The 21109-nt window shown below is 37.2% G+C and overlaps 5 protein-coding genes across 5 annotated transcripts; 3 read left to right on the top strand and 2 right to left on the bottom strand.

Annotated features, from left to right (window-relative positions):
- Positions 1-1021: 1021 nt before the first annotated feature.
- On the top strand, positions 1022-3914 carry LOC149389683 (putative amidase At4g34880). Its single transcript, XM_089621774.1, has 5 exons — positions 1022-1629; positions 2153-2367; positions 2612-2863; positions 2923-3115; positions 3437-3914. Exons 1-5 carry the CDS (start codon positions 1108-1110, stop codon positions 3818-3820), a joined length of 1566 nt encoding a protein of 521 aa, XP_089477900.1. The 5' UTR covers positions 1022-1107; the 3' UTR covers positions 3821-3914.
- A 191-nt stretch (positions 3915-4105) lies between these two features.
- LOC149389682 (transcription factor IIIA-like) lies at positions 4106-6622 on the bottom strand. Its single transcript, XM_089621775.1, has 7 exons — positions 6463-6622; positions 6217-6363; positions 5964-6101; positions 5144-5429; positions 4827-5065; positions 4582-4725; positions 4106-4491 (listed from the first exon to the last, which is right to left on the bottom strand). The coding sequence occupies exons 2-7, from the start codon at positions 6337-6339 to the stop codon at positions 4324-4326; spliced, it is 1098 nt and encodes a 365-aa protein (XP_089477901.1). The 5' UTR covers positions 6340-6363; positions 6463-6622; the 3' UTR covers positions 4106-4323.
- Positions 6623-7540: 918 nt separating this feature from the next.
- Positions 7541-8764, bottom strand: LOC149389681 (uncharacterized). Its single transcript, XM_089622697.1, has one exon. It carries the CDS (start codon positions 8762-8764, stop codon positions 7541-7543), a length of 1224 nt encoding a protein of 407 aa, XP_089478823.1.
- Positions 8765-12936: 4172 nt separating this feature from the next.
- On the top strand, positions 12937-13576 carry LOC149389680 (dirigent protein 23-like). Its single transcript, XM_089621777.1, has one exon. The coding sequence runs from the start codon at positions 12988-12990 to the stop codon at positions 13522-13524; it is 537 nt and encodes a 178-aa protein (XP_089477903.1). The 5' UTR covers positions 12937-12987; the 3' UTR covers positions 13525-13576.
- Positions 13577-19896: 6320 nt separating this feature from the next.
- LOC149389679 (mitogen-activated protein kinase kinase kinase 20-like) lies at positions 19897-20835 on the top strand. The gene has a single exon (XM_089622696.1). The coding sequence runs from the start codon at positions 19897-19899 to the stop codon at positions 20833-20835; it is 939 nt and encodes a 312-aa protein (XP_089478822.1).
- The last annotated feature ends 274 nt before the right edge of the window (positions 20836-21109 follow it).

Below are 21109 nucleotides of genomic sequence, written 5' to 3'. Positions count from 1 at the left end.
CTTTAGTTTCGTGACAATAGTGTCACGAAATAATTTAATTTCGTGACAATAGTGTCACGAAATAATTTAATATCGTGACAATAGTGTCACGAAATAATTTAATTTCGTGACAATAGTGTCACGAAATTAAATATAGTGTCACGAAATAATTTCGTTTTGTGACTATATTGTCACGAAATATGGAGTCATGCTGAAGCTTTCGTGACTATGGGTGTCACGAAATAATTTAATTTCGTGACAATAGTGTCACGAAATAATTTCGTTTTGTGACTATAATGTCACGAAATATGGAGTCATGCTGAAGCTTTCGTGACTATGGGTGTCACGAAATAATTTAGTTTCGTGACAGTCACGAAATAATTTCGTTTTGTGACTATATTGTCACGAAAATATTGAGTCATGCTGAATCTTTCGTGACAACGTTGGTCACAAACACTGTAACGAAATGGCTATGTATGAGGGAGCTTACCGGAATAAAGAGCGAAAAGAGTGTCAATGTGGGAGCTTGCTGCGCCGGAAAGGGCAGAGAGAGACGGCGGCGAAGGTGGGTGGCCTTGGAAGACGACGGACGGCGCGAACTAAGAGAGAGAGGAGGGATGGCCGTCAAGTTTGAGAGAGAGGACGGACGCCGGCTGAGATCCAGACACCCCGACGACAATGGGACACGACGCCAATGGAGGTGATGCGACGGAGACAATGGAGGAGATGAAACAAGTGCAGTGGAGAAGAAGATGAAGCCGAAATGAAAAGAAATGAGAGATTGAGAGTAGGGTTTAGTTTTTAGGATTCTTAAAAAAAAAATAGAAAATAAATAAGGGTATAATGGTAATTACATAAATAGAAATAAATGAAGATGTCATATTGCTGACCTTTTAAAAAAAACGTCCAAAAAAGTCATTTGCCCTTTATTTACTCCTAGTTTTGGAAAACGTACAAAGCCTTGACACGTAGATTTAAGCCAAATTTCACAAAACATTTCTATACTATTGTATGAGAGAGAGAGAGAGAGAGTTCTATATAATATAAGAATCACACATACCCCATAGAGAAATCACTCAATATATTCCTCGTGCTTTTTTGCGTCCCATAAACCACCAAAAAAAAAAAATGGCATCTCGGAACATTATTTTCACACTCACACTCATCACCGCCATCACAGCCCTACACGTATCTGGCGGCTTCTGGATGAAAGAAGAAGCCACGGTGGACGATCTCCAACTCGCTCTCAAGCTCAACAAGCAGACTTCGAGGCAGCTGGTGGAGTTCTACCTGGAACGGATCCGCCGCCTAAACCCGGCCCTGAGGGGAGTCATAGAGGTGAATCCAGACGCGCTCCGACTCGCTGACGTGGCGGATCGCGAGCGCCGGGCCAAAGCCCCGGTATCGTTCTCAAAGCTCCATGGGATCCCCATACTGGTAAAGGACAACATCGCGACTAAAGACGCGATGAACACGACGGCGGGCTCGTTTGCGCTGCTCGGCTCTGTGGTTCCACGGGACGCCGGGGTCGTGGCTCGGCTGAGACAAGCCGGGGCTATCGTGCTTGGCAAAGCCAGCTTGAGCGAGTGGTCTCATTACAGGTCCAATCGCATGCCGTCTGGTTGGAATGCTAGGCTTGGCCAGGGAGTGGTAAGTTGATGAGTATTCCGTTTAATACAAGAGTTCTTAGAGCAAATATTATATTTTTGGTTCATGACTTATTAGTGTTTCTTACTAAAATATTATATTCCGTTTAGAATTTTTTTTTTTTTTTCTCATCAATTATGTCACCTAAGAATCTCTCAAAAACATGTTTCCTAGTTTAACTCAATTTTAGTTTTTTTTTTAAAGATAATTGTTATAATATATCCTCGAGAACATAAATAAAAGTTCAAACCGTTTTGGGTTGGTACCGTTGAATTGTGTTGTAATGAAATTTTATGATCAAGTTATTTAAGTCTTGAATTATGTTGTAAGTTTCTTGAATTTTATTAATTTTTTTTTTTAATATTGAAAATGATTTATCTATGCTAATAAACTATGATATTAACAATAAATAGTGTGTTGACTGAATAGAATGATACTCGTAGTAAGTCCAAAGACATCATGCTGGTTTTAGATTTGGCTATAAAATGATACCCATAATACTTAAAAATATATTTCCATGTGATAGAATCCTTACCTTTCAACTGAGACCCCTTGTGGGTCAAGTAGCGGATCGGCTATATCTGCAGCGGCGAATCTAGCAGCGGTGACGCTGGGGACTGAGACTGACGGCTCAATTCTGTGCCCGTCCAGCATAAACTCGGTGGTTGGCTTCAAGCCTTCGGTCGGTCTCACCAGCCGAGCCGGGGTTGTTCCCATCTCTCCGAGGCAGGACTCGGTCGGGTAATACTACTGCAAAACTTATAGACAATGCTCTTCTATATGACTTGGCCATGGGTTTTTTTCTTACCGGATATGTTACTCACCGGTCAATGCCTAGTTACCCGGTTTCTTTTTTTTTTTTTTTTTGAAGAGTCATCGGAGGCTAGATCTTTAAAAATAAGCTAATCGATAGCGGAACTAGCCGGTAATATTAATGTGGTCTAATGAGTTTGCTTTTTTTTGTTGTTGTTCGGGGACTCGGAAGACCGATTTGTAGGACAGTTTCGGACGCTGCATATGTTCTCGACGCCATTGTCGGTGCAGACAGACACGACGCTAAGACGTTCCGAGCTTCGAAGTACATTCCAAAAGGAGGCTACGCGCAGTTCATAAGGCGGGACGGGCTTCAAGGAAAGAGAATTGGGATCGTAAGATATCCCTTTTTTGAGTTCAGCATCTCGAATGACACCAATGACTTCTTGAGCGAGACATTCGAACGCCATTTTGAGACAATGAGGTAAATGTACTAACATTTCCTAGTGCTTGTGTTGACAGAATCTAATGTAATAAATTCAGGAAAGAAGGAGCGATTTTGATCGACCATTTGAAAATAAACAACATCGAGAAGATCCTTAGCGCATCAGGCGAAAACATTGCGATGAGCACCGAGTTCAAAATTGCCTTAAACGACTACCTGAAGGAGCTAGTCACTTCTCCGGTGCGAACTTTGGCGGATGTTATAGCCTTCAATAACAAAAATGCAAAGAAGGTGAGACCATTTACTCGGAAAAGAAAAGTTGAATAAATAAATAAGGCATTGATTTTGAAATATCGCCAATTTTAAATGAAAATACAGTTGGATAGCCACGTTAGTAAACTGTTGGCAGCATAGTCCAGATTTCACATTTTACAGTAAGCTAGCCTTAAATTGTGACTAAAAGTGGCAAACATAGTATCCACCCACAGCTCTCGTTAAAAAAAAAAAAAAAAAAAAATAGAAGCAGAAATGGCGAGATCTTTCCTTACTTCAATAACTTGTTTGTTTGTTTAAATGGAAAACCCGACATTCTCGCCGATTTGCAATGTGCAGGAAAAATTGAAAGAATACGGACAAGAATTGTTAACGGAGTCTGAAGCGACAAACGGAATTGGCGCGGAAGAGAAGGCTGCATTGGCCAGAATGGATAAGCTGACAAGAGACGGGTTTGAGAGGCTGATGAGGAAGTATAAGCTTGACGCTGTAGTGGCTTCAGGGGGTTTACATTTCCCATACCAAATCCTATCAACAGTGCTGGCAATCGGGGGTTTCCCAGGAATAACCGTCCCAGCTGGTTATATCAAAGCCGGAGAAAGTAAAGGGCTACCATTTGGCATTTGTTTCGGCGGGCTAAGGGGTTCTGAGCCTAAACTCATTGAGATAGCTTATGGGTTCGAGCAAGCCACTCAAGTTAGGAGGCCTCCCTCCTTCACCTGAAGCTTAGAGCTTGAAAATAAAATCTCTGTAATGTGTTGAGCCCTAAATATGCAGTACCATTATCGCTTCTAAATAAAAATGATTATCATTATTATGGAACCTGGAGAGTTCATATGCACACACAGAATTTATGTTCAGACTTGGAGAATAACCAATGTTAATAAAGTTTAATTAAATCAGGAGTGACCCAAAATTTTATTAGGGTACAAGAACTTTCCCCGAGTGAAAGACGTTACTCGATAAACTAACACAATCAATTAATTGTGTTTCCCAGTTCAGAGAGGATATATCAAGAAACTTTAAATAGGGTGAATTTACACTGGAGAAGATAGAAGAGCGCGGAGATCATGAAGAGCCTTGAACTGATCATAATGTAGAAAACGTATGCATTAGTCATACTATCACACACCAACTATATATACGTATAATACATACTTGTGAGTAAATATTCTTATCAGACGAACGTTATACAGACTAATATTGTTAGTTAAAATATCACAACCCTAAGAAGAATAAGAAGTTTCGGAAGAAGAGAAGTAATTAAAAGAGTCATCCAAAATATTTGGCGGCGTTACTCTCTTCCTTATCAACATCTCCACAGTTGGGTAACTCCTCTTACGCCCACCCCTCGGCCTTGACCGGAATTGCTCATCGGCCTCAACGAAATCACCCTGAAGACAGTGCAAACAAGTTGAGTTTTTTTGGTTTTGGAAAGGATGATTTATTAGAAAGAGTATATCTCGATAAAGAACAGAACTCACGTGAGCATAAACATGAGCACCATTCTTCTCGTGGTTGTCTCTAACATGCTTGTATGAAAATCTCATACCACAACCAGGAATGCCACAGACGAACGATTTGTCTTTGCAATGCACTGCTTTCACATGCTTGTTTAAATTTGATTTCTGCAAACGTTTCATATTCAAATTATAAGAAAAAAAAAATTGTTAGAATAAAAAACCATACAAAAATTCAAAATCCCAGAACAGAAAGCTGTGAATCTTACAGTTGAAAATGTGCAATCACAGTTCTTATAAGTGCACTCAATCTGCTGCTCTGATTGGCCTCTTTCTTCATGTGTACGCATATGCCTTTTGATGTTTCTCTTGATCTGCCTGGTCCCACAAATATCGCAAGTGATATGTTGGTGGCACGTTTGATTATGTTCCTTGAGACACTGAGCGTTGCTGAACATTTTCATGCAACCCGGAACCGCACATAGTGCCTCGACAGAGTCTAGTTTAACTGCAATAGCAAGTAGACTAATAAGACACTGACACCATATTTGGTGATTATAGAGCTCCGGGGATCAAGATAGCGAACCGTGGGACTCCTCGTGCTTTTGTAGCCTTGATGGGTATATAAAAGCCTTTCCACAACCAGCTTCCTGGCACACGCATTTCTCGTGGCATTTGGAAGTGGATTCGCGATTCTCATCGTGTTTATCTTTCACATGGCGATAAATGTTGCTTTGAGAAACGAATTTCACGTTGCAATTCTCCATTGGACAATTGAATAGGTTTCTTTTATGGCTAAGAAGATGGCGATTTAAGTGATCTTTTCTTCGGTAACTGGCCGCGCAATCGTCAGCTGGGCAAGTATATGGTCTCTGTAATAAGGTCACAAATAATAGATCCGGTTGAGAAAACAGGTTGATTAAGTTATTAAATAACAAAGAAACCGAAAACCAAGGTTTACACTCATCAAACCTCGACCTAGAGCAGCGTGATTGAGGCCACTTGATGGAGCTTCTCAGGCGGTCCCCCAACCTGATACTAGTCCAGTCAAGTTGAAGCCATTGCGCATTTTGGAGTACTTGGATCCAATGCTTCACACTGAAACTCATTTGGTTTAAACACCCAAATATCTTTTGCCTGCAAAATTTATTGGCTTAATTCGACATTAACATGTGAAGAGTGCAAATAGAAAGCGCCTTTAGAATATATTGAAAATTCATAATTCTAAGAAAAAAGGACATAAGCATCGTTGCCAAATCTACTCGAAGACAATGTAACTGATGTTCCAAGCACTGTGATCTCAGAAAGGAGAATCTTGAAATTCAAAACCAAACAAAATCGTAATTGCAAATGCAAATTTTAGAGAATAGCAAATAACAATATTCCAAGTAAAAATTATTAAATACCTCAACAGCGTGGCTTTGCATATGCTGCTTCAAGTGTGCAGGTTTTTTAAACGTAGCACCGCATTGTTCGCACGTATTTGATTTGCGAGATTCCTCTGTATCACTGTCACTCTCTGCCATTGTTGACTCCAACTCTTCCTGCTCGTAAGGAAAGAAAAATAGTAAGAAAAAAAGCTAGAGGAAGAAATAAGATCTAACTTTCGATTTTCATCCATTGTAACGAAACATCGGCGCTTGAAGATGATAAACAGACCTTATGAACAGCGAGGATGTGAGAGGCGATCAGAGACTTTTTTGACCGGCAAATCCCGCAGAAATCACAGTAATACCTCCGTATATCCCTGAATAACGGTCGGTCATCACCAGCTTCGGCCATATCGCTCTTTTTAAGAATAGATATCTGCCATTGACGCAACAGAACCATAAAAGCACACCTCAACTTAACGCACTCACTGATTCGAAACCCTAAACATGAAATGAATTGAATCGAAGAAATTACCAGCTGTTAAGTGTGTTAATAAACGCAGATTCAATCTTTGAATGGATTGGGGAGAACGTTGGTCCAAGACTCGGCGGAGATGAGGGATTGAGTAGCAAGAGAACGTGTGACGGGCAGTGCGCGAAGAGAGACTTGGAAAAATGTAGGGTTTTTCAGGTTTTACTTTTGTGCACAATTATCCTTTTAACCCTAACTTCTTAAGACACTTCAGATCTATCCTTTAACCATTTGAATAATCTTATCTTTGCCAAAACATAAAGATAATATCCATTTTGGCCCTATATTAAACAAAGATAATAACATCGATCAGCTAAGATGGTGATTGTCTGAATACTTTGAATTTTTTTAAATGTCATAAAAACTTATTTATTTTTTTTATTGTCAGAAGATTTTGCCCATATTATTAATTAAAATAAATAACTTATAATTAATTAAAAAAATCGTATAAAACAATCTAATAAAACTATAAACAAAAAAAAATTCAAAACAAATGTTTTATAATAAATTGGGTATTCTTAAAATAAAAATGAGAAGTTAGGTGTTCTAGATGTTTTTTTTTTTTTTTTTAATGAGGTGGTTGGGGTGATTACTACTTACTTTTTTATTTTTCTTGTTTTTGTTTTACTATTCTAGTTACTTTTTAGATCAACTTCATCCGATAACACCATTTTCTACTCTATTTTACAGTACATGTCACATCAAACACTACCTCATCTCCAACCGAACTCTATTTTTTACACCAAATTGAAATATTAATTTTATATTCAACTTTCTCTTATTTATTTCTATACCCTTATATTTATTTAATATCTTTCAATTATACTACTTATTCATTATTTAATAATGAAGTATTACTCCATAAAATTATTCAAAATACAAATTAACACAAAATAAACTTAATATTTATTAAACACAAAATACAATACAAAACAAATAACATAAAATAAAATAAAAAAAAGTACAATTACACATCCGAATTAGAATATCTCTCCCACAAATGGTCGATCAATGCATTTCGAAGCGCGATATGTGCATCTATGTCTCTTATTTTTTTGTAGCGAGTGAAAAACTCTTGAAATCATGTATCATCATTCTCCTCTAATTCAACCCCCAATTGTGGCGTTTCTCTGTTAACTTCAATGGGCACGCTAAGATCACGCTCATCCTCTATTATCATGTTATGCATAATTATGCACGTAGTCATTATATCTTTTAAGACATCTTTTCTCCAAAATCTTGATGGTCCCACCACAATTGCAAACCGTTCTTGGAGAACTCCAAATGCACGTTCTACGTCTTTTCTACTGGATTCTTGCCTCATTGCAAAATATTGTTTTTTGGGGCCACGGGGTTCTCGAATAGTTTGAACAATAGTAGACCATTTTGGATATTTATTATCAGCCAAATAATAGCCCATATTATACTCATTTCCCTGTATGACATAATGAGCGGTAGGAGCAATACCTTGAGTGAGATTGGAAAATAGGTGAGAAGACTCTAACACGTTGATGTCATTGTTGCTTCCCGGCATGCCAAAATAAGCGTGCCATATCCATAGATCATAATCAGCCACAGCTTCTAGAATAATTGTAGGTTTTCCGCTACGACCTGTATATTGTCCGGCCCACGCGGTAGGACAATTTTTCCATTTCCAATGCATACAATCCAAACTGCCCAACTTTCCTGGAAAGCCACATTGTTGACCTATATGGAGAAGTCTAGCAACGTCATTAGGAGTTGGTGATCTTAAATATTGCTCAGAAAATACCTCCACCATTGCTCGGCAAAACCTCTTCAAGCTTTCAATTGTCGTCGACTCTGCTATTTTGCAGTACTCGTCTGTGGCATCTGCTGGAAGACCATAGGCCAGCATCCGAAATACAGCAGTTATTTTTTGAAGTGGTGACAACCCAAGTCTGCCAGCGCGATCCACCCGTTGTACAAAATAGTTGTCGTGACTTTTAACGGCATCCACTATTCGGAGGAATAAAAAGCGAGACATTCGATACCTCCGACGAAACATGGCCTCGTTGTACAGAGGAGATTCTGAGAAGTAATCATTGAAAATTCTCCGGTCTGCACTCTCTCGATCCCGATTAATGAAAGCATGTCCTGGAATCGAGCCTCCTACGTTGCGCTCAATGGTTTGGTCGGCGGCATATTCGTTGAGAATTTGCATGATCATGATATTATTTTGGATAATTTGATGACATATAGCATCCTCCTGCTCATCAATTTGAGCCATTTGAAGTTGAAAATCATCAGAGGAAGAAGATGAAGAAGATGATGACTTAAAACTCATTTTGAGAGATGAATGATGAAAGATGAAGTGTGTTAGAGAATGTGAATTCAAAATCATTCGAACTGAGACTATTTATAGGGCGTTGAGTGTAGATGCCGGTTTGGGAAGCGTGAGATTCTTGATGTGTGATGGCATTGAGTGGTCACATCACTTCAGAACCCGGGAAGCGTGAAAGCTTTGGTGAGTAGTGGCATTGATTGGTCACATCACGTCAGAACCCGGGAAGCGTGAGATTCTTGATGGGTGATGGCATTGAGTGGTCACATCACGTCAGAACCCGGGAAGCGTGAAAGCTTTGGTGAGTAGTGGCATTGAGTGGTCACATCACGTCAGAACCCGGGAAGCGTGAGATTCTTGATGGGTAATGGCATTGATTGGTCACATCACGTCAGAATCGGTTCGGGAAGCGTGAGAGCTTTGATGAGTAGTGGCATTGATTGGTCACATCACGTCAGAGCCCGGGAAGCGTGAAAGCCTTGGGTGAGAAAATATTCTATAAATAGTATCTTCCATAAGTTGTGTTTTCATCCAAAAAATTACTGAGCCTTGAGTACGATACATTACAAGAAAATGACAAGTCGAGCTTCTGGATACTCTCATGAAGAAGACCGACTTCTTTGTCAAGTTTACATGGAGATTTCTCAAGACCCTATCATTGGTATATACCAATCATCTGATAGTTTTTGGAGCCGTGTTGAAAACAGCTACAACGATGCAAAAATACCAACTTCGGAGATGCGTTCAAAGCGATCAATTCAGTCCCGAATCCAAGTAATTGAGAAAGCAACAAGGAAAATGCATGCATGCATTTGGCAAATTGAGAATAGACACCCGAGCGGTGCTTCAACTGAAGATATTGTGAGTATTTTAGCTATTTTTATCTTTTTTTTTAATATTATGTTATTGTAATTGGTTATATATCGACTTGCAGATGGATCAAGCTCAAGTGTTACTTGCAGATGATGAAAAATTCAAGAAAGGTTGGAAGTTTGATCATGTGTGGAACATCATCAAGAATTTTGAAAAATTTCAAGACGGAGCCTCAAGTGCGAGACAAACATCTCGAGGTTCGTGTTCTTTTTCGGAGTCCGAACAACAAACTCCTGAGTCGGTTAGACAACCATCTCCTTCTGAGCGACCGATTGGAGTGAAAAAAGCCAAACTAAAAATGAAAACGGATGACAAAGTAGCTTCCTCCATAAGCAAGCTTGATGAAGGAAATAAACTACTTCTTGAGCAGATGAAGAAGTCGGGCGATATGAGGGAACGCCTCTTAGAAAGTATAGATAAGGCTAATAATTTGAAAACAATCAGAGAAGAAAATAAAATAATGAAAATGAATTTAAATAAAATATCAGATCCTCAGATTCGTGCATTTTGGGAAGCTGAACAAGCCAAAGTTTTACAAAAGAGAGCCGAACAACAACAATCTCAAACACCATTTTCCAATTCTGATTCATATTCACAATATTTCACCGGTCTTGGAGGATCCGACGCTAATCTTCCCGATTATTAGTTTATGTATTGTAATTTTATTTTCAATTTTATTTTGTTGTTTTGTGTTTTTTTTTTAAATGTCTTTTTTTTTTCATTTCAATGTCGTTGTAATGTTATTTGTTTCGGTATTAATATTAATGTCATTTTAGTTTTTCCCAAACTCAAAATGTCAATGTTGTATTTTAAAGCATTGTGGTTTTTTAAAATATTTAATATATAAAAATAATTTTTGAGATAAATATGATATAATTTTATAAAACAATGACAATTGAGTAAATAATAAATTTTGCAAGGACTAAATAACAAATAAAAATTGTTTTTAGCGTGGTGAGCAGTACTGCACCAAATATAGCGCAACACAATATATTAACTTCACTTCACGCCATTTTGAAGTGGTGTTTGGCGTTCGGTTGGAGTCATTCATCACTCCAAATCAGTGTTTTAGCGTTCGGTTGGGCATGCTCTTATAAGGTTATTTTTTTAGATTTGTAACTAATTAGACCACTTTAAACATGTGATTTTGGATCTAGCATATGTTTGATAATTTTTAGGCATATAGCCAAATGACTTATGTGGCAATAATTAATGTCTGATTTGCCCTTATTTATTAACAAATTCGTCACTTTTTCTCTCCTATTTTTTCATTTTTTTTTTTCATCAAAACTTCAAAAATTCGTATCTTTCTCATACGAACTTGAAATTGAGTAATTTCAGATCCTACAAATTCGTGGCGTCGAGATCTTAAAAAATAGACCAATTGTGTTTGATGAAAAATAATGTTTAATGCATCATATTTACGTTTCCATTTTTTTTTTATAATTTCAAAAAATTTCAGTTATTTCCATATTTAATGTGGTAACGTGATTTTTCTACACCTATGGTATTAAACATGATTTTTCATCAAACACAATGGATCTATTTTTGAAGATCTAGGCGTCACAAATCCGTAGGATTTGGAATCACTCAATTTCGAGTTCATATGAGATAGATATGGTTTTTTGAAGTTTTTATGTAAAAAAGTATAAGAAAAAAGTAGGAGAGAGAAAATGACGAATTTGTTAATAAGGGCAAATCAGACTTTAATTATTGCCACATAAACTTGTTGGCTATTTCCCTAAAAATTGTGAAACGTAGGCTAAAAACAAATTTCATAGTTTCGTTTTGACTATTTTGCTACATTGCCGAAATTTTTTTAAGAAACTAATCAAACTTAGGCTAGTAAGATATCACACAAAACAATCCATTGAACGATGGCTCATGTTCGTCTTAAGTAAATACGTTTCTTTCCTTAGTTTGAATCAAGGAAAAAAAATGCCGTTTTCGTTGCCGTTTCGAGCCTCCTGATTTACGGAAATTCGTCATGCCGATGGAATTTCCAACGGAAAAATTGTGGAAATGGGCAAGTAAAATGCCGTTTTCAAATGCCGATTTCCATGGAAATTCGACGTGCCGACGGAAAACCGAACGGAAATAATGTGGCGAAACAAACACATAAATATATATATTTTTAAATGTAGTTCAAATTTAAAACACTTCAAATCATACATATATCAAGATATCAATAAATTCAATTCACAATACTTTCTTTCAATTCAAAACGTAATAACTTCATTTCATAATCTAATTTCTACATGTCAACAAATTTATTTCAAGATATCAATAAATTGATATCACAATACTTTCTTTCAAAACGTAATAACTTCATTTCATAATCTAATTTCTACATGTCAACAAATTTATTTCAAGATATCAATAAATTGAATTCACAATACTTTCTTTCAATTCAAAACATAATAACTTCATTTCATAATCTAATTTATACATGTCAACAAATTTATTTCAATATAATGAACATATCAATAAATTCCTACACTTAACTCTTAAATAATTTCATTTCTAGCATATACAAGAATTAAACACATAACCTTACTTAACAACAGAAAAAAAAAAACATGAAATTCGGTTTTTTCAGTCGCCGGAAAAATTCAAGGTTCGCAGGAAAAAATGGTGTTTCGACGGCCAAGCGTCGTTTTTTTTTTCTTTTCCATGGAATTTCCTCGAATTTCCTGGAAAAGATGAAGTTTTTATACGTAAAATGAAACGACATCGATCGGCATAAAACGACAGAAACGAAATGTCGTTTCGTGGAAATTCCATCGGCATAAAACATGGAAACGACATATTTGTCTTCCGTCGGCCGTTTTTCCGTGGAAATGGAATTTCCACCCGAAATTCCTGGAATTTCCGCGGCATTTGATTCCTTGGTTTGAATAAAACGAGTATTTGTTGTATTTACCATGTACGTCGTCATTTTGTTGAATATTTACACACGTTTCTATCATATTTGCCAATTTCCACACCGTTTATATAAAGTTTATAGACTTGGTAATCTAGTAGGTAGTTGGTGTACTATGATGGGATGCAATTGGCTTTTAAGCAATTTTTTTTTACATACAGACATCTCGAAAGAGAAAAACTGCAAGTCTGACTCTGAAGTACCTAATCCACCGACGTACACACGCGGACTAACCCAAACCAAACCACAAATCAGGTAAATAATTAATAGACATGAAAAATTCCTTTGACCGTAAAGGAGTTGGTCAACCAAAACATTTTCCTCTTTCAAATGTTGCTTAACAATCTTTTGACATCAGCAAAACGAAACAAAAAAACCATCTATATGTACAACTCCTTCAAAGCCCCTAAATCTTCACAAACTAGCAAAGATGGCCAAACTGATCATTAGCTTCACTTCCATGATCATGATCACAATGATGATCATCTCTTCCACGAACGCAGAGTTCGCCAGGAAAGAAGAGGGAGTGACACATCTAGAGTTCTACTTCCACGACACGTTGAGCGGGGAAGCCCCGAGCGCCGTAAGGGTGGCCGATGCCGGAGAAATTACGAACAAGTCCCTGACCGTCTTCGGGGCGGTCCTCATGGCCGACGACCCGCTGACCGAGACCCCCGACCCGGGATCCAAGCTGGTGGGCCGGGCCCAAGGGCTGTACGGGTCGGCGGGCCAGCACGAGCTGGCTCTCATCATGGCCATGAACTTCGGGTTCATCGAAGGAGAGTACAACGGGAGCTCGATCAGCATCCTCGGCAAGAACTCGGCAATGAGTCCCGTCCGAGAAATGGCGGTCGTCGGCGGGACCGGCGTGTTCCGGATGGCGCGTGGCTACGCAATCGCTCACACTCATTGGTTCAACCTCCTCGGCGATGCTATAGTTGGATACAATGTCACTATTGTTCACTAATTTAACTATTTATGTTTATGTTACTTATGTATTGATTTTTGTGTTGCATTGATATCCGGAGTCTACATTTTGAATTCCCTTTTACATGTTATTCTACGTTGGAGCTGATGCTTTTCTAGTGACAAGTCGGAAACTCGCGACTGATTTTGTGATGTGTTATTAACAATAATTAATATTTTGTGAGGTAAAATAAAATTAAACAAAAGAAACAATTTAAATTAAGATGTTATAAAAAAGGGTCAAGCGGCTATATAGCAAAACCAAATAAAACTTAAGCTTTTGCAAAATAGTCATAGTTTGTCAACTATAAGCAAACTAGCCAAAGTCAGATTAATCTAGGTTAGATTAAATTTAATCTCAACGAACTATAAAGACATAAAGTAAGTTTCATGAAGGCTGGATTAAAATTAATCGAAGCATGAATGAAACCATGTACTCTCAATTGGCTATTTTGTTATACCTAATGAAACTATTGTTATTTTGCAAAAGTCATAGTTTGAATTGACTATTTCATACCATTTTTCCTATAAAAAAACAGAACAGAGATTTGTAACTAACTAGGCCACTTTAAACATGTGATTTTAGATCTAGCCTATGTTTGACAATTTTTAGGGATATAGTCAAATGGCTTATGTGACAATAATTAAGATCTTATTTGCCCTGATTTATTAATAATTCGTATCTTTCTCATACGAACTCGAAATTGAGTGATTTCAGATCCTACAAATTCGTGGCGTCGAGATCTTCAAAAATAGACTCATTGTGTTTGATGAAAAATTATGTTTAATGCATCATATTTACGTTTCCATTTATTTTTTTGATAATTTCAAAAAATTTCAATTATTTCCATATTTAAGTTTGTAACGTGATTTTTCTACATCTATGTATTAAACATGATTTTCATCAAACACAATGGATCTATTTTTGAAGATCTCGGCGTCACTAATCCGTAGGATTTCGAGTCACTCAATTTCGAGTTCATATGAGATATATGGTTTTTTTGAAGTTTTTATGTAAAAAAAATGTATGAAAAAATAGGAGAGAGAAAATGACGAATTTGTTAATAAATAAGGACAAATCAGACTTTAATTATTGCCACATAAACATATTGGCTATTTCACTTAAAGTTGTGAAAGGTAGGCTAAAAACAAATTTTATAGTTTCATTTTGGCTATTTTGCTACACTGTCCTAAAATTATTGCATCAAAATAATTATTTATTTTGACGTAATTTTTCTTTTAATTTATGTAAAGTCAAGTAGTATTTATATTCAGTTAATAAATAATTTTTTTTATCGAACAGTAAATAAATAAATAACCTAGAGTACAACTATCATTGGCTAGAATGTGAAAGAAGTAATTGAATAAGAGAAACAAACTTGACAAAAATCCTAATCCTACTCGCGAAGGTTCCAAGTTTCATATTATATTTTGTTAATATACGAGAAATATTACTTTTACTCATGAGACAATACAAAAAAAAAAAAAAAAAAAAAAAAAAAAAAAAATACTATTTAAGTGGAAAATCTCAAGATTTTCGAACTTTTTTAGTGAGTTTCAACTTTCAAACCTTTTCATTACTGTTTTTGATATTTTCAAAATTCTCGAGACATTTTTGAAGTTCTTTTTTGTGCGTTTAATTTCCAAGTTCTTTTAGCACTGTATATTATGAAGCGGAGTAGTATTGATTCGTAATTTGTTATATTAAGGGTTTTTTTTAAGGCAGTATAGCAAAATAGTCAAAATGAAACTATGAAATTTGTTTATAGTCTATGTTTGACAAGTTTTAGTGATATAGCCAAGTCGCTTATGTGACATTAATTAAGGTCTAATTTGTCCTTATTTATTAACAAATTCGTCATTTTCTCTCTCCTATTTTTTTAGTACACTTTTTTTTACATAAAAACTTCAAAAAACCATATCTATCTCATATGAACTCGAAATTGAGTGATTCCAAATCCTACGGATTCGTGACGCCGAGATCTTCAAAAATAGATCCATTGTATTTGATGAAAAATTATGTTTAATATCATAGATGTAGAAAAAACAAGTTACTACCTTAAATATGGAAATAACTGAAATTTTTTGAAATTATCGACATAAATATAATTTTTCATCAAACACAATGGGTCTATTTTTGAAGATCTCGACGCCACAAATTTGTAGGATCTGAAATCACTCAATTTCGAGTTCGTATGAGAAAGATACGAATTTTAGAAGTTTTGATACAAAAAAAATTATTTGAAAAAAATAAGAGAGAGAAAGTGACGAATTTGTTAATAAATAAGGGCAAATCAGACCTTAATTATTGACACATAAGCCACTTGGCTATATCCCTAAAAATTGTCAAATATAAGCTAGATCCAAAATCACATGTTATGTTTAAAGTGTTTTAGTCAGTTACAAATCTCTTTTTAGTTGCTTCCAAAGAGGATATTATAGTTAATTACTACGCAGTTGGAGACGGCTTAGAGGAATGCATAGCCACATAACCATATATAGTTATCTTTTTTTTTTTTTATAAATATTTATATTTTGTGGATTCGGGAAGACTCAATTTCCCCCAAATTTGTAACCCTAATTTTTAAGAAATTCGATACAGTGTTTAACTTAAACTGTATGACAAGAAATTTTTTAAATAAAATTCAAATTCCAGCTTTTATCTAGTTAGCGAAAATAACTTGGATTTAACTCGTGAAGAAAAATTTCCCAACATGAATCCATGAATAATTACTCTCCTAGTCAAAATACAAATGGCATAGAACTAGAATCTTATCCGATATACGACGTGGAAATATAGAAACTTAGCAGGATTAGTTTATAGCTTAGAGTTGATCCCATAAGCCATCACGAATATAATACTCTCTCTCTATCTCTCTCTCTCTCATGGATATCACCGAGTTGCCTGATGGCGAGCCGCCTTGTTCTTGGCGCAAAATTCAGTTTCTCGCAGAAGGTGGTTACGGCACCGTTTACTTGGCCGAAGCTATGAACCCTAATAACGGTCAGACCCAACAGATGGCCGTCAAAACAGCCAAATCGGGATTGGCCACTTCAATAATAAAAGAATACTGAGTCTACGACGCTCTCAAAGGCTACCCCGAGATCGTGCGGTGCTTATTCATCGAGGCCCGGCTTGATCACGGGCAATGAATAACAAGCTGGAACTACAACATCTTCTTGGAGTACGCCTCCGCGGGAACCCTAAAAAGTTTGATTGAACAGTGCCGCGACAAAGGTCTACCGCAGAAAACGGTCCGGTGCTACACGAGGATGATCCTGAAGGGCCTCGATCACATGCACGCGAGAGGGTACATCCACTGCGACCTCAAACCCGACAATATCCTCGCTTTTCACTCCGATGATGACCAAGATGGTTGTTACAGCCTCAAGTTGGCTGATTTCGGGTGGCCAAGGAGCTGAGAGAGGAGATACGGAGAAGAAATTTTCGGGGCCGATTCTGAGGGACTCTGACGTAGATGTCACCGGAGTCAGTGTTTTTGGGAGTAATCGCTCTGGCGTTTGGTCTTTGGGCTGGTCAATATGGTCGCCTGGAAAAGCCAATGGGAAGGGATGTTGTTCAGCTCCAAATTTGATAGGAATGAGTTCAACCAGGGGGTGTAACTCTCAAGGAGCTTGGGCCCCTCTAAAGCCCAAATGTTTGGGCTAACTTTTTTTTTTAGCCTGAGTTATTTTTTTTTTTTGCCCCCTTTCTTCTAAAATTTGAGTCTGCCACTGAGTTCAAGGCTCTGTTGGGATGCCGGAGAGTGACTCCGATCGTGCCGGAAGGTTTGTGTAGAGATGGAAAAGACTTTTTGAGCAAATGCTTTGATAGAAACCATCAGACTCGTTGGTCAGCTAGATGTTATTGGGCCATCATTTCCTATTTTTTATATATTAGTTTGTCACGGGATTAATAGTAGGTCCACTTAGTATATATCCATATTTACATTTTGAGATTACTATTTAACTAACATTTGGTAAGTATTATGAAAACCGATATCCAGTTCGAAAACCGAATTTCAAAAGTGGTTATCCAGTTTTGAAACTGGTTATCCAAAAAATCGGCTATCTGGTTTCATAACCGGTTATCCGGTTCAAACCAATTTGTTTTCCTACAATTTGTATTAATTTAGAAATTAAAAAATAAAAAATTGATTAAATAAATTTCAAAATTGTTCATATGATTGAAATCCGTTATCCGATTTCATAACGGTTATCCGGTTCAAATCGGTTATGCGGTTTTAAAACTGATTATCCGGTTTCAAAACTGGTTATCCGGTTGGTTATCCGATTTCAAAACTGGTTATCCGTTTTATTAAAAAAATCGGTTAAATAGTCGATAATTGAATTTTTGGATATTCAAAACCGATAACCGATCCAGTTTCATAAACCGGATCGGTTAGCCGAACCGAATTTTTGATTTGATGACATGGCACCGAATTTCGATTCCAGATCGGTTCAGTTATCGGTTTAATCAATTTTTGTAAATCCCTACTAGAAAGAGAGGTGACTAGAAAGTGAAGTGAAGAGGGTAGAATCGTCTTTCTTAAGAAGAGAATACCAAACCTTAAAGTCCGTTTGGAACCTAAAAAATGAAAAGAGAGAGATAAGGAAAATCTACAACGATGATATTGTGACGTAATAAACTACGGTTAATGGAGAATAACACCGCTATATAAATTTGATGAAATTTTACTTCGATATTCGACGAATAATTTTGTCAAGTAGATTTGTCATATGCGACTACAAAGTCTTTGAAAATAGTAAAATAAAGTGAGAGAAAAATTTCACTCCGTGTCGTCTCTTGTTTTTATCATGTGCAACAAGTCATCGTATATTCATTTTAAGAAGTTATTCCAACGAAACTTATGCAAATTACTATTAGTTGTGACGACTGTATCGTCAAAAATCACCTAACATAAACAATGTAAACCTACAAAAACATGGAGGATTGTGATCTAATGGCTGATGTCTTTTACCACAAGTTTTTAGCTGAAAATGATTTATTGTAGTAATAGAATTACAATTAATTAGTTTTATGCTCTCCTTTTTATTACATTTCTAATGTTGGTTAACGATGATATATAGACGAGTTTTATGCCATTATATACTACTTTTTTTCTTTGTTTTTTTCGGAATAAATGCCGGAGCGCAAGTGGCAAAGTAGGAGAGAGAGAGAGAGAGAGAGAGAGAGAGAGAGAGAGAGAGAGAGAGAGAGAGAGAGAGAGGAAAATCCGCAACGACAACATCGTCACATAATCAAATAAGATCTATTGAGTATGCGGTCGATAGTATCATCCGACTATTCATAAATAATGTCGTTGTAAATGTGATGTAATTTCGATTCGATTCGATCTTCAACGACTATTATTTTTCAAATAGATAAACTTTTACAAAGTAATCGACAATGGTAAAATAATGTGAGAGAAAAATTCATCTTTTTATCCTGTCTTTTTTTTTAAAAAAAAAATATGTGCAACAAGTCATTGGCTATGCTCATGTTAAAAAGTTCTCGCAAGAAAGTTTATGCAAATTTATAATTAGTTGTGACCGCTATTGTCAAGAATTACCTGACATCAACGACATATACCTACAATAATATAGATAACTGTAATTCTATAGCTGATTATTTTACCCTTCTGATTTATGATTTGTGGTTTTAACTAGTTTTGCGCGTTCTTTTCAAACTTTTTTTACAGTTATTTTTCCCATGAAAGAGAAGATTAAGAATCTGATCATGTTACAACTCAAAAGAACTAGAGACATAATAATTCCATGTGATATTTAATAGTATTTAAATTTATAGTCCGTAAGAAAATTAATATTCGTAAAATTCTTTATTTTTTAAAACAGTAATGATTTATGACACGGGTTACGAATTTTAACAACACCCAAAAGCATTAAATATCCACATGTTAAATGCTGAGTGGATAGTTTAAAATTGTGGCTCGTGCCAAATAGCATTACTCTTTTTTAAAAGCTAATTTCCTAACATTGTCTGTAGAGTATTAAATAAATGGCCATGATGTAAAATAATTGTTTGTTTTTTAATTTATCGAAATATAGAATAATAGTTGAAGAGCAATATAGAACGAAGTCCAGGAGAGAATAAATAAAATTGGAAGGAAGAAACCGACACGCGTAGCAAATAGCAAGTAAGAGGAAGTAGGATTCGGAAACTGGATAGAAATTGGGAAACCTATCAAACTAGTGAACGCCCACTAAGTGTGTTATAAATACATGAAGTCTTATTTCCAAAACCACAATCACTATTTGCGCACTTTTGTCATTATCGGAGAATAGAAAGATCGTATCGTCTCAAAGCATTCTCAATTCCGCTAGGGCGGGGTTGAATTGAATTGAAGTAACAATGTCGCAGTTGACGGTTTCATCATCATCATCGTCGTCGTCGTCGTCGGGCTCCGATGATGGGAAGGCAATCACATGGGAACGGCTTCGGGTGATCGGGAGAGGTTCGTATGGCGTCGTTTACGAGGCGATGCTGATGTTACACAATGCGGGGCGGGCACATCCGGTGGCCGTGAAAACATCGTCCTTGAAAGAGTCGGCTTCTCTAAAGAAGGAGTTCAGAATCTACAGAGCCCTCCGAGGCTGCAACGAGATCGTGCACTGCTACATGGCCATGGCCACCAAAGAGAGCGGCCTCGATCTCTTCAACCTCTTCCTCGACTACGCTCCGCTCAGAACACTAACTCGCTTGATCCGCCGCGGAATCCCCGATGAGTTCCACGTCAGAGTGTACGCTCGGATGACCGCGATAGGGCTTTTGAAACTCCACAGCAAAGGCTTCGTCCACTGCGACCTCAAGCCCGCCAACATCCTCGCCTTCCCGGTTCCGTACGGCACCGGCGTGCAGCTGAGGATCGCGGATCTCGGGATGGCCAAGGAAGTTGAAGAGCCTCAGATGAGGGCCTGCTGGAGGTTCCGGGGGACGCCGGATTACATGTCGCCGGAGTCGGTGAGGGAGGGAGCGATCGGGCCGGAGCTCGACGTCTGGTCTCTGGGCTGCATTGTGTTGGAGATGATGACTGGGCGGGGCGTGTGGAGAGGGCGGTTCGATCACATGACTCAGGCACAGTTCATGTATGCGCTGACGTGTCTGCCTTTGGTGCCGGAGATACCCCAACACGTGTCCGAGGCCGGGAAGGACTTTCTTCTAAGATGCTTCCAGAGGGACCCCAAGCAGAGATGGTCCGCTCTCATGTTGCTCCACCATCCCTTCCTTTCTTTACCCACAATTTTGTACCCACTAAAACCAACTCTAAACAAATGCGCGCAAGTTTATTAGCTTAGTTCATCATCTCTGTTTTATTGTTATTGAGTCAGTGTCTATCCTCATCAGTAAAGATCTTCCACTACATTATTCATTTCTCCTAGTCTTTCTCATTGGCAAGGATTATACACGTTTAATTTGTTTCAGTCGTTTGCAATCAATCACTTTGATTATGCCTAATTAATGAAAACACCACTGAATTTCAAGTTTTGAAAATACAATATTATTCAAAAATCAAAACACATCTGTTGAATTATAAAAATGTACACGGTTATGTACTTGGTTTTTG

The sequence above is a fragment of the Urtica dioica genome, chromosome 8 (genome assembly GCF_054948205.1).
Source record: "Urtica dioica subsp. dioica isolate 48M chromosome 8, U.dioica_male_clone48M_v1_H2, whole genome shotgun sequence".
Classification (NCBI taxonomy): Eukaryota; Viridiplantae; Streptophyta; class Magnoliopsida; order Rosales; family Urticaceae; genus Urtica; species Urtica dioica.
This window is presented reverse-complemented; position numbering and strand designations above follow the sequence as displayed.

What these genes read in the sequence shown, in the direction of transcription:
- LOC149389682 (XM_089621775.1), bottom strand. Translation starts at nt 6,339, where the DNA reads ATGGCCGAAGCTGGTGATGACCGACCGTTATTCAGGGATATACGGAGG. An exon ending in ACATCCTCGCTGTTCATAAG is followed by an intron (nt 6,102 to 6,216) that starts GTCTGTTTATCA and finishes CCTTACGAGCAG; the next exon opens with GAAGAGTTGGAGTCAACAAT. An exon ending in AAAGCACGAGGAGTCCCACG is followed by an intron (nt 5,066 to 5,143) that starts GTTCGCTATCTT and finishes TTGCTATTGCAG; the next exon opens with TTAAACTAGACTCTGTCGAG.
- LOC149389680 (XM_089621777.1), top strand. Translation starts at nt 12,988, where the DNA reads ATGGCCAAACTGATCATTAGCTTCACTTCCATGATCATGATCACAATG.
- LOC149389683 (XM_089621774.1), top strand. Translation starts at nt 1,108, where the DNA reads ATGGCATCTCGGAACATTATTTTCACACTCACACTCATCACCGCCATC. An exon ending in CCGAGGCAGGACTCGGTCGG is followed by an intron (nt 2,368 to 2,611) that starts GTAATACTACTG and finishes GGGACTCGGAAG; the next exon opens with ACCGATTTGTAGGACAGTTT. An exon ending in CGCCATTTTGAGACAATGAG is followed by an intron (nt 2,864 to 2,922) that starts GTAAATGTACTA and finishes TAATAAATTCAG; the next exon opens with GAAAGAAGGAGCGATTTTGA.
- LOC149389681 (XM_089622697.1), bottom strand. Translation starts at nt 8,764, where the DNA reads ATGAGTTTTAAGTCATCATCTTCTTCATCTTCTTCCTCTGATGATTTT.
- LOC149389679 (XM_089622696.1), top strand. Translation starts at nt 19,897, where the DNA reads ATGTCGCAGTTGACGGTTTCATCATCATCATCGTCGTCGTCGTCGTCG.